The 16,272-nt window shown below is 37.0% G+C and overlaps 1 protein-coding gene across 2 annotated transcripts in view; it reads right to left on the reverse strand.

The window, feature by feature from the left end:
- The window catches only part of PGAP3 (Per1-like protein PGAP3), a 77,199-nt gene that overhangs the window by 8,338 nt on the left and 52,589 nt on the right, over positions 1 to 16,272 (reverse strand). For both annotated transcript variants that reach the window (XM_081740543.1, XM_081740542.1), the window contains exons 6-7: positions 7,733 to 7,869; positions 2,301 to 2,505 (exon numbers count right to left, since the gene is read on the reverse strand). In XM_081740543.1, coding sequence (XP_081596669.1) covers positions 2,301 to 2,505; positions 7,733 to 7,869 — 342 coding nt within the window. The remainder of the gene's footprint in view (positions 1 to 2,300; positions 2,506 to 7,732; positions 7,870 to 16,272) is intronic.

Below are 16,272 nucleotides of genomic sequence, written 5' to 3' on the forward strand. Positions count from 1 at the left end.
TCTGAGCATGTGCGTTGTGTTCCTGACCACCCCTGTAGGCCTCGTCTCTATGGTGGGAGGATCTACGAACGTTATGCTGCACGTCCTCATGCTACATGCCCATGGTATATCCGTACATGCGAGGGTTTTCTCACCGACGAATTCGTGTGGCCCTCTCTCTCTTTGCTTCAGTTTCGTGCGGTACCTCCATAGCTGCTTTGCGCACCAAGACTTGACTTGCGCTTGCATTCGAAACAATACACCAGTTCCCAGGTATACCAGCTGCACCCCGATTTTAATATGTTTTATACGGACGGTTCTTAGGATAGGAATTCTGTTGGCTGTGTCCTTATCACTGATAAGGGCAGCTGAGAATCCAGTCTGCAATGCCTGTGTTCAGTATATACTCTGCTGAATTAACTACAATTAAGCTTGCCCTCGACTATGCGCTTACTCTTTCTTTACATCGTGTGTTGCTTTGCACCGACTCGCTGAGTGTGGTTTAAGTCTAAAGAATGTCTTCAGTAAGCACGTCCTTGTTCAAGACATTCTTCTGACATGCCATCAACTACAACAAAACAGGATTGTGTCATCGTTGTCTGCTGTTGCCGAATCATGTCAGCATTCGGGGAAACGAACGTCCTGACACAGCTGCAAAGCATGCCGCCTTGGCTGGAGTTGCATTAGAGCATAGTCGTGCTCGCTCGATCTCTCTAGCTATCTCCATACCTTGATGAGCAGATTGAGACCAGGCAAATGAAAATAAACTTCACGTAGTTAAACCACACCTTGGAGAATGGCACACATCCGCTCGCTCTCGTCGTCGAGATGAAGTACTTCTGACGCGTTTGCGTATCGGATACTTTCATCTGACGCATAGTTTGAATCGTTCGTATTGTGAGGAATATACTGTTCCACTGAACGCCCTGAATAGTCAGGTCAGGTCTCAGAGAGCGTAAAAGACTGCTGTTTATACTTGACCATTGATTGGGCAATGATATTGATATTGTTGAGCGTATCCTTGCTTTTATGCACGCTTGTAACATTGCTCACGTTTTCTGAGCTTTCTTAGTTACTTGCTCATCTATTTACTCTTACTGCATTTTTATCCTGTATTTTGTTTATTTTTTTACTATTTATTGTTATTGTTTTATATTTGTTATTTTCATATACCTAATATCTTAGGTTTTTATATCTATTTTGCAGCTATTTTAATATATTCGCTTTTAAATTTTATTCGTATTTTTGAGCAGGCGTCTTGTTCGTGACGAGGACAAATAGCCTCGATGCTGACATCTCCACTAAAATTCAATCAATTAAGTTATTTTCAAAATATAAGTATATTGGTATACGTTAGATCAGGGTTTCTCAACTTGGGGTCGCGAGAGGGTTTCATGGGGAAAGGGGGATAAGCGGAACAGATAAATATCATTAGAATCTAATACCGGAAAATATTTTTAAATATTATTTAGAATTTTGTTTTGATAGGCATATTTTTATTTTTATACACATTGTTAAGAACAACAAAAATTAGGTCTACTAAACATTTTCAGCAGGTGCAGAGTTGTTTAAAAATTAATTTAAATGAAAGAGGTACGATATGAAACTAATGAGAACTGCATGTAGAAATACCAGAAAAATACAAATGCAACAAAACCTACATATTAAAATACAATTAAAATTGAAACATAATGAAATACCTGAGCATGGTTTGATTTCACTGGTGCGGCAATGTCCGTTCAATCTTTGTGACGCACATTATCAAGCCATTTAAAATACTCAATAACTTTTTTAACAATTGTGCAAGTTTTTAAACCAAAGTTAGAAATCACTTTATTTTATTATATATATATATATATATATATATATATATATATATATATATATATATATATATATATATATATATTTTATCATATGACCCAGAATTAAGGGACTGGTATGTGATATTTGTAATATGAATGATCTGATCAAACTTGGTTTTAATCCCTTCGCTTTTAGGGAAGTTACTGTATCCACTATTTACAAGAAATGGCTTCTACTATCGTAGAAACAGATGGATATAGTGAGATCTCCGCAATAGATATATTAAAAATCCCACACAACTTATTGTAAACCAGGTCGCTGGCAAGAGGATGTGATGAAATGGGGGTCGTGATAGAAATTCGGTTAAGAACCACTGCATTAGATACACAAAATAATGATAAATTTACTTTCGAAAGTGAAAGGTGGTTTACAGAACATTCTGAGTAATATAATAAATCCCTACTTGTAAAAAAGGGAGAAATACTGAAAAAAAAAGAAAAAACGAGAAGACTTACCTATAAAATAAAAATGGAAGAAAAGAAGTACTTAAATGCCATAAGGAATGTGCATCAAATATCCACATAAATGGTGGGAAATCCCAAATTTCTAACAGCATCGCTAACCCCGCAAATATAACGAAAGCAGCGCATTTCCAGACGTATGGCTGCCTCCTGCAATTCCATAAACACCACAATAACCACCCTAAGGCATTCGCTACACCTGAAATAGAAGACAAATGACAATTATTCTCTATCACTTCTATGACTCGGAATGTTACTAACACACAGCATTCTTTATCACTTTATAGAAGCAGGCAGGAAATTTGTCTTTAGTGTTATGGTCATCTGCTTGTTGGTGACGACAAGTTTCCATGAAGTTATAATTATGACTATATATATATATATATATATATATATATATATAGAGAGAGAGAGAGAGAGAGAGAGAGAGAGTAATGCATAAAATTCAACAATCTTCTGTGAATGGAAGTTCTGATTTTTAGTCCTTGGAAAAAAGTGCTTGCCTCTTGATCGCTAAATACTACACCTGATAACTAACTATTTTGTCACTAATCATTTATATGACTTTAATATAATGATTTATAAGCAAGCTTTATCTGACATTTTGCTACAGAAAAAAACTTTGTAATTTGTTTTCCACTTATTTACTGAATTTTGAAGAAGTTTTATATTTTGAATTTTTTTGGAAAAAAAATATATGAAAAAGTGATGTGCGGAGTTTCTTTATTTCTAACTTGAAAACCGTACTCTATATTGAATGGCACATTGCTCAAATATACTCCTCTCACCATACATCTGAAACTAAAAACGGTTAAAGACTGAAAACAAAGACATTGTATTTCAGGTTATCGCAGAGTATTTCATAAATTCACGGTGTTATTACATGCAGGGGTTTGGTTTATCACAATGTATACAACGTGAAAACTGAAGTTTGGATTTTTTTTAACGCGTTCACAATGAAGTTATGCTATCGTCATCTGCGCGTCAACAATTTTCAACATTTTTCCCTGTTACTCACTCTCCACGGAAAAATGATGATGTATTTAAGAGAAGGGTGGACGCGGCAGTATAAATTTGAATTGTAAGTGTCTCCAGTCTCCTCTCAACAGTGCATTTCCCCTCACCCTGCAAACGATTTTTATATTTAAGCTTTATTAATGGCGCAATATCTGCCATTATTATTGAAACCAGAAGTAGTAGTAGATATCTACCATTTCTGGGTTTAATAGAGAGGTTAGAATTGAGATGGAATATATTGTTGGGACGGTTATTTGATTTGCAGAAAAACTGCTCCTCACTATATATGACTGTTGTTAATCTATGGAGATCAACGTTGAAACCGGAAGTGGTTGATTTCTTCCACTTCCACTTCGAATAAATGGCCAAGAGGAACGTGGTATCTATTCTTAGAACGTTAAATTGATTAAAAAAAAAAACTTCTACTTATCTCCTATTGGTTTTGTCTTGTATGTAGACAAATACTGAAACTGAAGTTATAGTGGATTTTTATCACTTCCAGTTTTAGTACAGAATTAAGGATGGCCATAAAATGTATTCTTGGGACACTTAATCGATTGACGAAACTACTTCTCCCTATCGATTACCTCTTCTGCTCTATAGTGATCAAAGTTAATATTGACAGTATTTGATTTCTATCGTTTCAGGTGGATGCATCACCTTCATCGAAGAACTCGACTGTTAACCTTAGATCATGGCCAAAATTGCTGTTGATACATCAAGTACTTCTTGAGACTTTGTGTCTACCGAATTGACACATGGTCTCACAAAGTATGATAGTCTAAGCAAGTATTGAGCCTTTTGCGCACGACATAGTATTAGTGTCATGAAATCTCAGGGTATATGAGTTGGAGCGGATCAACCTAACGTCATTTGACAACTACATACAAAGCTAATAGATGTACCAATGAAATTCTTATAATCAGGCGGAAGATGAGTGAACTGTGCAAAACTCAGCTACATTGTACGATTTTATTTCAATAAAGGCGCAAATGCGGCTCAGGACCGTCAAGACATTTGTGCTATTTATGGGAAAGATACAGATAGATACTAAAAGCAAGAGCCAGAAGATCGTTCTGCCACTTTCGTTCTGGAAATTTCGATGCACAAGATACTCCTCGCAGTAGCCAACCAATCACAGAAAAAGTGAATGATATTCATGCACAAGCTGGCATGTAAGCAGTCATGATATTGCCAATAACCTAACATCCGTCACCAAACAGCATTAAATTATTTGGAGAAAGCTGGTTACGAAACGAAACTCTACATTTGGATGCCACATGATCAAAACATTTACTCGATCCAATTTCTATCTGCATATTTTTACTGAAATACAACGAACTCGAGCCATTTCTGAAGCGGTTGATCACGACTGATGAAAAGTGGTTAGCCTACGACAACAATCTGAGAAAAACATCATAGTCGAAGGGAGTAGAAGCTCCACAGTTAATGGCAAAACCCAGAAAGGTTATGCTGTGCGTTTAGTGGGATTGGAAGAGCATTGTGCATCACGAGTTTCTGCCACCGGACAGAACGATAGAGTTGACCCTGTACTGTCAACAATTACCGAGAGTGCGTCTAGCAATTCAAATACCTCACTGACAACACCAGACCGCATACATCTTTCACGACCCGTTACAAATTTAGAGAACTTGACTGGGAGGTTCTAATGAATTCACCATATAACCCATACTTGGCACCGTGAGACTATCATTTGTTTCGGTCTCTGCAGAACTTCCTGAGTGGTGTTAAGTTAGTTTCAAAAGAAGCATGTAAAATCCATGTTTCACAATTTTTTGACCACAAACCACAAACGGTCTACAGGGACCGCATTATAGTGTTACAAAAATGTGACAAAGTCATCGAAAAATTGACAAAAATATGATTTTATAATGTTATTATCAATTCACAATATATGTAGTCTCAATTTTGATCTCCAAAGACTCACTACTTTTTAAATATCCTTATATATAATGGAGTTTTTGGTAAACGAACTCCTTAAAAAACAAAATGAGCACCAAAACCCACATGAATTGGCAAATAGGCAGCTGGTAGGTATATTGAGAAACCTTTTAAGTTCTACGGATACTTTTAGGAAGAATAAGTTGTTAAGGCAACTGCTGTTTATTGAGCTGCTTTTCGCTTTGGAGTTGATATGATTTAATGATTATGTCATATGACACCTGTTTTTCTTACAACTAAAGATTAACCTCTTGCGTTCCAGTGACAACCATATGGATGTCATAAAATACTCCGTTGCAAAATACCAGTGATATTTATGGGGATGTCATAAAATACTCCGTTGCAGAATACCAGTGACATCTATGGGAATGTCATAAAATATTCCGTTGCAAAATACCAGTCACATTTATGGGGATGACATAAAATACTCCGTTGCAAAATACCAGTCACATTTATGGGGATGTAATAAAATACTCCGTTGCAAAATACCAGTGACATCTATGGGGATGCCATAAAATACTACGTTACAAAATACCAGCGACATCTATGGGGATGTCATAAAATACCAGTGACATCTATGGGGATGTCATAAAATACCAGTGACATCTATGGGGATATCATAAAATACTACTTGCAAGATACCAGTGACATCTATGGGGATGTAATAAAATACTCCGCTGCAAAATACCAGTGACATCTATGGGGATGCCATGAAAACATATCCTTTATTAAGTCATATTAATTCTGGAGACGATGAAATTTGTTAGTGGATGCAAGACACGAGTTAGTTTTATTATTTTTCCTAGGTGACAGCACCTTACTGACAGAAAAGAATAAAAAAAATGTTTTGTTTTAATTGATGGCAAGCCTAAGGGAGCCATGTGCTTCTTTTGACGATAAACAATTGGCAACTTCGATAACGTAGTTCGAGATCGGAAAAAATAAAACAAAACTTTGTCTTTGATCTCTGGCCAGTGTGCCAACTCGAAGCAGCATAAAATCCCTTCAGAACATCAAAATTTCCCTTTTTCAGTCCAACTGTTTAACAATTCAAATATATATATATTATCAGTAATGTGAATGCTATCGTCGCGCTTGAAAAATAACTATGCCCTATACAACGGTCTAGACAGTCTTTTAAAAGTAAATGAAAATCTGGTATTACATCACGCACATAGGAAAATGACATCTGGAACGCAAGGGGTTAACTGATGTAAAGCAGCCACCACAGTTTGCTGCTGATTTGCGAACAATCAGTGATGTACGACAGTGTATCGTTGACACAATTTAATAGTTATTGAGATACCTGAATGTCTCGTATGAAACATTGAATGAGCTGGTAGTCAAAATTGAAATCAGATGTAGGTGGCCCATTTCCTTTTCTAAAAATACAACATCTCTCAATGGTTTCTCAGACTTTATTCTTTCCATTTTGATAGGGTCCATGGTCAGTGAAGGTCTGCTCAAACGAATAAGTAGACTGTGCTATTAATTACAGTCATTACAATACAAGATTTGAAGCTGGGAACACTGTCATACTAAAGAAGCACACTCCACCTCAATCTGACATTTCTCCTTGATCGCAGCACGTAATTACACAATTTAATCAGCTTAGTAAGGCCCTCTCTCTCCCCTATGGATGACTAAAGAAACAATTGAAATTAGAAAGAGAGAAACGGGATACCAACTACATTTCATCTACAATACTCTTTTGAGGACCAAAATGTCTCAATAGATGCATCAAAAACCAAATTGTGATTGGCCAACAAGCCCAGCCAATCAGAGAGCAACAAAGTTGGCGACCACATACAGCACGTAGTTGTCAATCTTTATACTGATCCTGAGGAGGCTGGCAATACGCTCAGCGAAACGATCGCTGGTTAAAATTAAAACAAACAACGTACTACCTCAAAACCTTAGAGAGAAATGTGGAATTCTCGTCGTGAAAGATTAAATCGACCAATAGTAAGGACCTGTCATTGCGGCTTCTCCCTGCAAATAACCCACTTAAATACCAGTACTCATCCTAAAACATAGACGAACGATTTTGTTTGGTGGCAGTATCTTTGATGTTTCCGTTCCTTATTTTGAAGTTTGGTTTTAGAATCGTAACAGTGGACAATTCACCATTAAACGACATATTTACCGAAAAAGTTAAGTATGTCCAGCCGCAAGTTTGTTTAATAGTCCTTGTAAATCACAACTTTCTGTCGCTGAAACATATGTCTCAACAGCCTACAACATAAATATATTTTCTATAAACGCAGGTCTGAATAGTGCTTACTTTTCACATCGATGAAAATAAATAAGAAATTGAAAAATATCCATCATAGGCAGGTAGAACTTAAATCTAAAAAGTTTGTCAGTTTCTCGAACACTCAACGTTTCGTGCCGTGACGCCCGAAATTCTCAAAATTAAAAAGATAAAAAGTATTCAGTGAACTTACCTACAGATATATTGGTTTTCATATTATAACCATAGTCAAATTTTACTATCGTTAAGTACGTTATATGTGTGAGGAAGAAAACGCCACAGATGCTAAAAAGAAGAACGGACTTCCAACTGAATCTTGGAGAGAAGATTCTGTAAAAACAATCAAATATACAGAACATTATTTACTGAGGAAAGGGTAATATGAATGTTACTTTCTTAACTATACTGCAGTGAAGTTGATAATCATAAATACAAAATCTCAATTGTCCATCTTATAAACATTACATGAAACTTCAAATAAACGAGAGATTTCTAAATCTTATTTACATGTTGTTTTTAACTCTCGTTATATTGTTTTCAACAGGCTTTCCTTGCCTGAGTTAATGTGATTGTCACTGGTAGATTCTATGGGAGATGGTTTGAATAGAGTTTAACGTCCTTTTCAACCAAGGCTACATGAAACATTTAAGGTCTACGGTGTAAGGGAAAAATCTCAGGGGTCTCCCACTGGAAATCGAACCCGGGGCACCGTGCACAAAAGGTGCGCGCTAGCCATCAGACAAGCGAGGAGGGCTACGATGAAAGTAAATGTGATGGAGATTCTATGATGAATCACTACATCTGCCCCTCAATAAACCTAACCTCATAATATTTGAGAAGCTAGAACTCAAATCAATAGAGAGCTTTCTCACCAATGTATGGTTAGCGTTTACTCTTCGGTACGGGGGATGCAAGTTCGGTTTTGGCGGGAGTTCATGAGGTTCGGATCCCACGTTAAGTTGTAGGTCCATGTCTCACATCAGGGTAGTGATGAAATTCACAGGAAAGAATCCCCTGACTTTTCCCGGTTTTCCAGAACATTTTTTGAATTTTTTTCCTGATACGTAATTAGCCACAGAGACTTTCCCATGTTCATAGAAAAACAAGACCAAGAAAACATGACAACGATGGTGCATAAATATTTTTCTAATTAACCAGAATAATAATATATATATAAAACAAATACAACGTATTTTATTATGAAATTACAGAACACTTACCTAATGGAAATCCCTGCAAAAAGCAAGAAATTATACATCTTCCCTTAAAGTTCAATCTGTAATATTAATCACATGATGAAAGTTTCATCACATGTGCAAGGAAAACGTTACAGTGAGACTCTCACCGAAAAAGGGTGGATGTATATATATAACTCTGGTTGTACTATATTAACGACATATCTTCAGAAAAGAAACCAATACTATTACGAAATTCATTTCATTTCTCCAAACGCTTTGTTTTCTTGTCAATATTGCGCACATGTTTTATTATTTTACTCTTCTTAGCTTTAAACTCGCTCAGAATGATCTTTGTTTCCTGTCATCTTCTTTTCTTCTTTCTTTTTCACTTCCTTTAGTCGCTGATTTTTTGCTTTTGCAAAACGAGTACGAGCATTTTATGCATAATGTATCATCAATTTTCTTATGGACAGTTTCACAAGGTCTTTAGAAGAAGTTACTGAATCATATACAAGACTACGTGCTATTAAAGACTGTTATTTTAAATAATCTGCTACACATGCTCATTGACTGAAAATACTCTTTTTATACTTGAATTTTCATGAGAGAAATCAAGACCATTCTTACAATATCTCTTGAATCACAGCACTCTGAAGTATTCAAATTAGTTAGCCAAAAGTCATCCAAACGCTGCCTGATTGTTTTACAATTTGGATTCGAACAAAACTCAATTTCAACTGCGTCACAACTCCATCTGGATTATTGCCATTTAAGTAATTATTTTCAACTAGTTCAGCTACTCAAGACTTCATGAAATTTACTGTTATACCAGATTTTGCAGAAACATTAAGACTCAAACATGAAAGATCTCTGGTCAATTTATAAATTAAAGATGACTTCTCCAAAAGCTAAGAACAAATTTCTGTATATACTTTCTGCAATTTCCTCGAAAATCCACAATGTCCAAATCCGCTATTGGTTGGCATTGCTTAAAGGCAGTATGTGCAGAAAAAAATCTATATCAACGTTTTTCACAGTAAGTTTTTCTTCATTTTCCAAACCAATTCGTAAATATGAACTCGAACAACTAAAAGCTTCAGGTTTTACAAACTTTTCCATCACTTTTTTTTTTTAAATCACATTCGATGAAGTAGTTTAAAATGGACTAAAAGAAGTGTCAGTTCAAAATTCAGTAAGAACAGATTCTCTTTCTAAAACAAGTGATTTAAAAAAATGTAAATTAAGAAATAAACATTTTATCTTCTTATTTTATAGGAAGAGATAAGAAGGAAGCAAGAATAAGTAAAGGACTAAGGCAAGGATGTGGACTTTCACCTCTCCTGTTCAACTTCTATATAGAAGAGGCTATGAAAGAATTATTTGATAAAAATGTGAAAGGTGTACAAGTAAATAGTCAGATTTTTAGTACAATAAGGTTTGCTGATGACATAGCACTGATAGCGGAAAACAAAAAGGTCTTACAGAAAGAACTTGCAAACTTGCTTGAATAACCAACTGGAAAAAACATGCAAAATTAAGATAAATAGAAGAAACCCAAAGTGATAAAACGTACGTGAGCAGGACAGGAAGGGGCAAACGTATGGATAGAAGGAGAGAAAATCGAAGAAGTTAAAACGTTCCCCTATTTAGGAAGTCTAATTTGTTCGGACGGAAGATGTGAAAAAGACGTCAGTTCCAGAAGAGCGCAGGCTAAACAAGCATTCAATAGGAAAAGAGGACTACTAACATCAAGAAATATGTCGTTGGACGTTCGAAAATGATTTATTAAGATTCTGGTATAGAGCAGGGCGCTTTATGGATCAAAGATGTGGGAATTGAGAAAAGCTGAAATATCCAAGCTGGAAGCATTTGAAATGTGGTGTCGGTGCAGAATGATGCGCATATCATGGACCGAAAAGAAAAGGAACGAAGACGTACTAAAGGAAGCTAACGAAGGACGGCAGATCATGAAGATAATAGGAAAAAGAAGAAACAACATACTTGGCCATCTCATTCGGCACTCCGATTGGATCACCGTGCTGACAAAGGGAAAGGCAGAAGGAAAACCACTAAGAGGAAGACCAAGGATAGAATATCTAAATGCAGTTACGAAGGAGAGACCTTATTAAAGTATAAAAAAGCTCTCCCAGGTAAGAGAAAAGTTCTAAAATTTCCATGTTGCCCACCAACCTATGGTTGAGGTGAGGAAGAAGAAGAAATGCATCCCACACTTACAGATAGAGAGCCCGATTAAATTAATCCGACTATCCACTGAGTACTGACACAATGCATACGTTGATGTGCAACTTTATCTGCTGTTTTCGTAAACTCATAAGCATTTCCGAAATAGACCTCTTTGCGGATTAAAATATATTATAATGAAAACACAGAAACTAAAATACAGTAAATGTACTTCAAAAGTCTTTCATTTGGTCATGAGTTAACTTCACTTAACGCAGGACATGGAACTCCGATAAAATCGAAACTAGAGAGAATGAAAACGGAAAAAGAAGTTGAAATTATGCGTGGATCAAAAATGAAATCTTTAAGTTTTACGTTCCACGTTTATGCCGGTTAGGCTAAAGGAGACGGTGAGGATGAGAAATGAGTGAAATGGTGGAATGAAGAAAGTGGGAGGAAATGGAAGAACCCCAAGAAAACCCACGAACACGGTGTTTCTCCACCGCAAAGTTCACTTGGCGCGAGCTGAGATCGAAACAAGGACCGCATGCAACAAAGGTGAACGCTCTACCACTGAGTCACTGTGGCCCTAGATCAAAAACGAATTTACCATTGATCTAGCTGCATTTTGTGGATGATTCACTAATATGATATTCCACTGTACAAGCGAAAGGTAAAGATAATGCGCAGCACAACTACAGAAGATAAGTTTCCTACACATCATTAGTGGAAAAAAGATAATTTTCTAAGTTAGAAGTTGGCAATTAAGAAAAGTAAGCATTCAACCACATCTGAAATCATATTACGAGGCGTATCTGGAAAGTAAATACTGTTTCGTTTGTCGGCGCTCCGCGCACGCGCGCTGGTTTCACTGGTTCATTGCCTCTCCACTGACGCCAGTTCGATTGAGTTCTCGCGAGTGTCCTGTGATGGTTTACAATGTTTAAAACAATTGCTAAATCTGCCAACTGTGAGATTTGTTCTGTTATCCGGTTTTTGAATGCAAGGAACGTTATGCCGAAAGAAATTCACCATCAAATTGTAGGGACTTACAAAGAACGTGCAGTGAGTGATGGAATGATGCGAAAGTGGGTGAGGCAGTTCAATGAAGGGGGAGAAATGTCCACGACGCACCACGTAATGGGAGGCCTTCTGCTGTGACTGATAAAGTTGGTGAGGAAAGTGGATGAAAAAACTCGTAAGAATATAAGATACACACTGTTAATGATTTCAGATGAATTTCCTCTCAAGTTTCGAGAACTGCTTTGCATGAGATCGTTCGACCGTTTAGGTAATGGCTGTTTCCACTGGCGAGATATTTCTTTGCCGAAGGTTTGGACAAATTGCTAATCCGCTATGACGAGTGTTTGAAGACTGGTGAAAACTAAGTCGAAAAATAGTTTAAGGCGTGCTCTTTCATGTAAAAATAAATTTGGCCTGAACAAACCTGTTTTAGTACTTGCTTTTCAAAGTAGTATTTACTTTCCGAACACACCTCAAAGAATTTTCATTTTAAATGTTCATAAAATCTCATTCTTCGAAATTCCCAGCGTTTTACCGGTTTTCAACGTTTATCGCCAGTATACACATAGATACGGTGCTGAAAGGGACGCTAACCCCGATCTAACAAATCAAATGAATGAACATTCATAACACTTCAGAAACTAGATCTTCTTTCATGTCCTTTCCATTGTTCGGAACATCTAAATTTCCAAATTTTCAGAGCTGCTGGTGTTCCATCAGAAACAAACAGACTAAAGCTCGAGGTTGAACCAAGAATCTTCTGTTTAACTTGAGAAACTATAATCATAAATATATATATCGTCGGCGTTCAGGCAGAAGTCACTAACTCCAATGAAGTTAGTTTTTTCTTCTATTATGATAACGATACACAAGGTGAAATACACGACGTTCAAAACATTGTCAGGCTAGGTGTAGCAGGTGAAATTGTAATGCTAAGCGTGGTTATTCTTAGCATAACAATGCCATCTGCTACATCTAGCCTCATCAGGCAGAAGTCACTATTCAAAAAACATACGGATGGACCTAGACAGATCTTATAGTACGAGGATTATATATAAGGTGAAATATACGACGTTCTGATATGTATTATCAGGCTAGATGTAGCAGAGGGCATTGTTATGATAAGGATAATCACGCTTAGCATCACAATTTCACCTGCTACATCTAGCCTGACAATGTTAAAACGTCGTGAATTTCATCTTGTGTATAGTTATTAGTGGAAGAAGTACCTAACTCCATTCGTATGTTTGTGGAGTTAGTGACTTCTGCCTGAACGCCGATGATATATACTCGTATATAAACGAATTCGGAAGATGTTAGAGAGCTCTTCCCCCCCTCCCTCGCGCTTGTAAAAATTACTTTAATTTTGATTATATTCCCCATTACTACGCTCGCATTTGTTTATTTGTGCTAAGAACTTACGTATTTCCTATTATAGAAGTAGACTGATGGTTATCAAGTGCAGCAATGCGAAAATAAATTAGTAAATAAATAAATAAATCAAATCTTTTAAGTTTTACGTCCCACGGATGCCAGCTAGGCTAAAGGAGACGGTGATGGTGAGAAATGAATGAAATGGTGGAATGAAGAAAGTGAGAGCAAACGGGAGAACTTGGAGGAAACCCACGCACACAGTGTTTGTTCACCACAAAACTCCTTGGCGCGAGCTGGGATCGAATAAGGGCCCCATGCAGCACAGATGAACGCTCTACCACTGAGCCACCGCGGCCCCCAACGCAAAAAGATATGAGCGGTGTAGGTATAAATGTACTTTCCCATATTAACAAACTCCCTGCTGTATGCTCAGGTACTGGATTAAGTTCCAGTGCTCAAGCAAACTATAAAAATAAATTACCCTCCTTCTTTCAATCTTTTTATTTTATTTTTTATCACTAATTCTTAAGAAGTGCATCAATATTGATTAGTGCTGAAGAGTAAAGCTTTATCTAATACACAATATGAAAAAAGAAAGTGATCGCATCGCGGGAAAACAGCTGAACCGTTTGAAATGAATTTTTGGATATGAGTTGAGTTGATTTTGAGTTTAACGTCCCTTTTCAGCAGCGAGGCTATATGAGACGTGGACCTACTGATTAACGTGGAATCCGAAAAACATGAGCTCTAGCCGGAAATCGAACCCGAGTCTTGCGCGCCAAAGGCGCGTACGCTAACCGCTTAGCCACGGAGGAGCTCCAATTTCTGGATATAGTTATCGACTAGTTCAAATTGGGATTTTATCACATTACTTTGATTAAAATTCATATCCTGAAGGGGTGGGTGGGGGTAATGTTGGGAGGTATAGAATGAGGCTGGATGGTCACGGACTTGTAATGTTATATAATAATGGCACATGCCTATCTTATGGTATTGTGTTGCATGCAAGTGTAAAATCGGAAGCAGATTAAGATGGATTAGTACCCATGGAATAATTTGGATGCTATCTGTTTGGTACTGGACTATATTATTCTATCATGTTATTTGGATTATATAAAAAATTAGTATAGCGGATTAGCTGCAGTAATCATAGCGGAATGGAAACTATTGAGTAATAAATATTTAAAAAAACATTTGATGTATAAGCTGATTGGATTCGGTTGATAAGGCTAAGACGGAGTTAAGTAACGTGCTTTTGATGAAATTATAGATGCACTTAATTATGGATAATAAATAAGAATAGTAATTTGGTGCAGTTCCAGTTTAGCCGTTCCATTTTTCAAGCTTATTTAAATTGCACTGAATAAGCTAAGAACATGTAGGTTATAGTTTATAGAAAAAAACTGAGTAGCTCACGAGCTCGTCAAGTTACAAAGATGAAACTCGGTATATATAAAGTCCACACTAAAAATAAACGGACTCGTATTCCAGTGTTTCTAAAAATTCTTGTTTTAAGCGGAGCATTTACATTATTTCTATCTTCATATTGAAAGCAATGCTGTCTGTTCTTCGTGATCGAATCACAACGAAATGGTTGAACAGCTTGAAATGAAGTTTGCCTATCTCGAGATAAGCGTCTACCATATTACTCTGATTAAAGAACACACCCTAAAGGGGAGTATAGAGTCAAAATTTGTGCGAAAAAAAAAATATCTCACGAGCCCGAGCCCGTACAGTTACAAAGATAAAACTCGTATATAAACTCATTACAAATATGGGAACAAATTATTCCAGTGTTTTTGAAAGTTTCCGTTCTAAGGGAAGGAAGGGCTTTTCTACAATTGGTTTCTTCATATTGAAAGTGACGTGACCTGTTGTTTGTGATCACATTACAGGGAAATAGTTGAACGGTTTGAAATGAATCTTGGAATATAATTAGAAGCTACCTCGAGCTGGGTTTATATTATGTTGCTTATATTTTACGCCTTAAATAGATTACCTTACGGGCTTTTATTATTGCGCTTTCATTGAAATCCGTGTGGGGGTAGAAGAAGAGGTTTACATATTTTCCATAAACCTATTCTTCCCGTGCGAAGAACGGGCATTTTAGCTAATTTTTACAACAAATACGATTTTAATAGCTGGAAATCATTTTTGAGGCTGAAATATAAGGAGATTGCACAACTATGCAATCTATAACAGCAGCCGCACCTGGAAAGAAACTCTGGAGTAAGCAATGACAGTTCTCATATCTCCTTTCACTAATATACATGGAATTAAAACCGTCTAAAGGTGTTCTCAATATATGGACACTGAATTGTCCAAGTACAGCAGCTAGGCTGTGGTACAAGACATGTAGCCTGAGTAGAGAGTACTAACTTCAGGAGTGGGAGAACGTATGCTGTTCTGGGAAGCGGAATGGGTGGCATAGTAGTTGGTTAACGCATCGGTACAGTATGCCGGAGATCCCGGTTCGGATCTCGATCCAGTCATTCACTTCTTCACTCTTTGTGAAATAAAATGAAATCTTTAAGTTTTACGTCCCACGATTATGCCGGCTAGGCTAAAGGAGACGGTGGTGGTGAGAAATGAATGAAATGGTGGAATGAAGAAAATGGGAGGAAACGGAAGAACTCCGAGAAAACCCATGCACACGCTGTTGATCCAACACGAAGTTCACTTGGCGCGAGCTGTGGAAGGGACTCCATGCACCAGAGGTAAACGCTCTACCACTTAATCACCGCGGACCCCCTTTTCTTTCACTCTTTGTGTGTGTGTATGACTGAATTCGCACCTACAGAGGATTTGGTGTGTAAAAATAAGTTTAAATCGGTTGTTCCTTCCTTTCATTAATATAAATAGCAGTTCTCGTTTGGCAAAAATAGGATCAAAGTTCCCTTCCTGAGTTAACGAACTTTTGGCTTTCTTATATCGTACATAGAATGAACAACGATCAGAAAAGCTCTCCACTGACTTC

This window comes from Thermobia domestica, chromosome 15 (assembly GCF_964235325.1).
Source record: "Thermobia domestica chromosome 15, izTheDome1.hap1.1, whole genome shotgun sequence".
NCBI lineage: Eukaryota > Metazoa > Arthropoda > Insecta > Zygentoma > Lepismatidae > Thermobia > Thermobia domestica.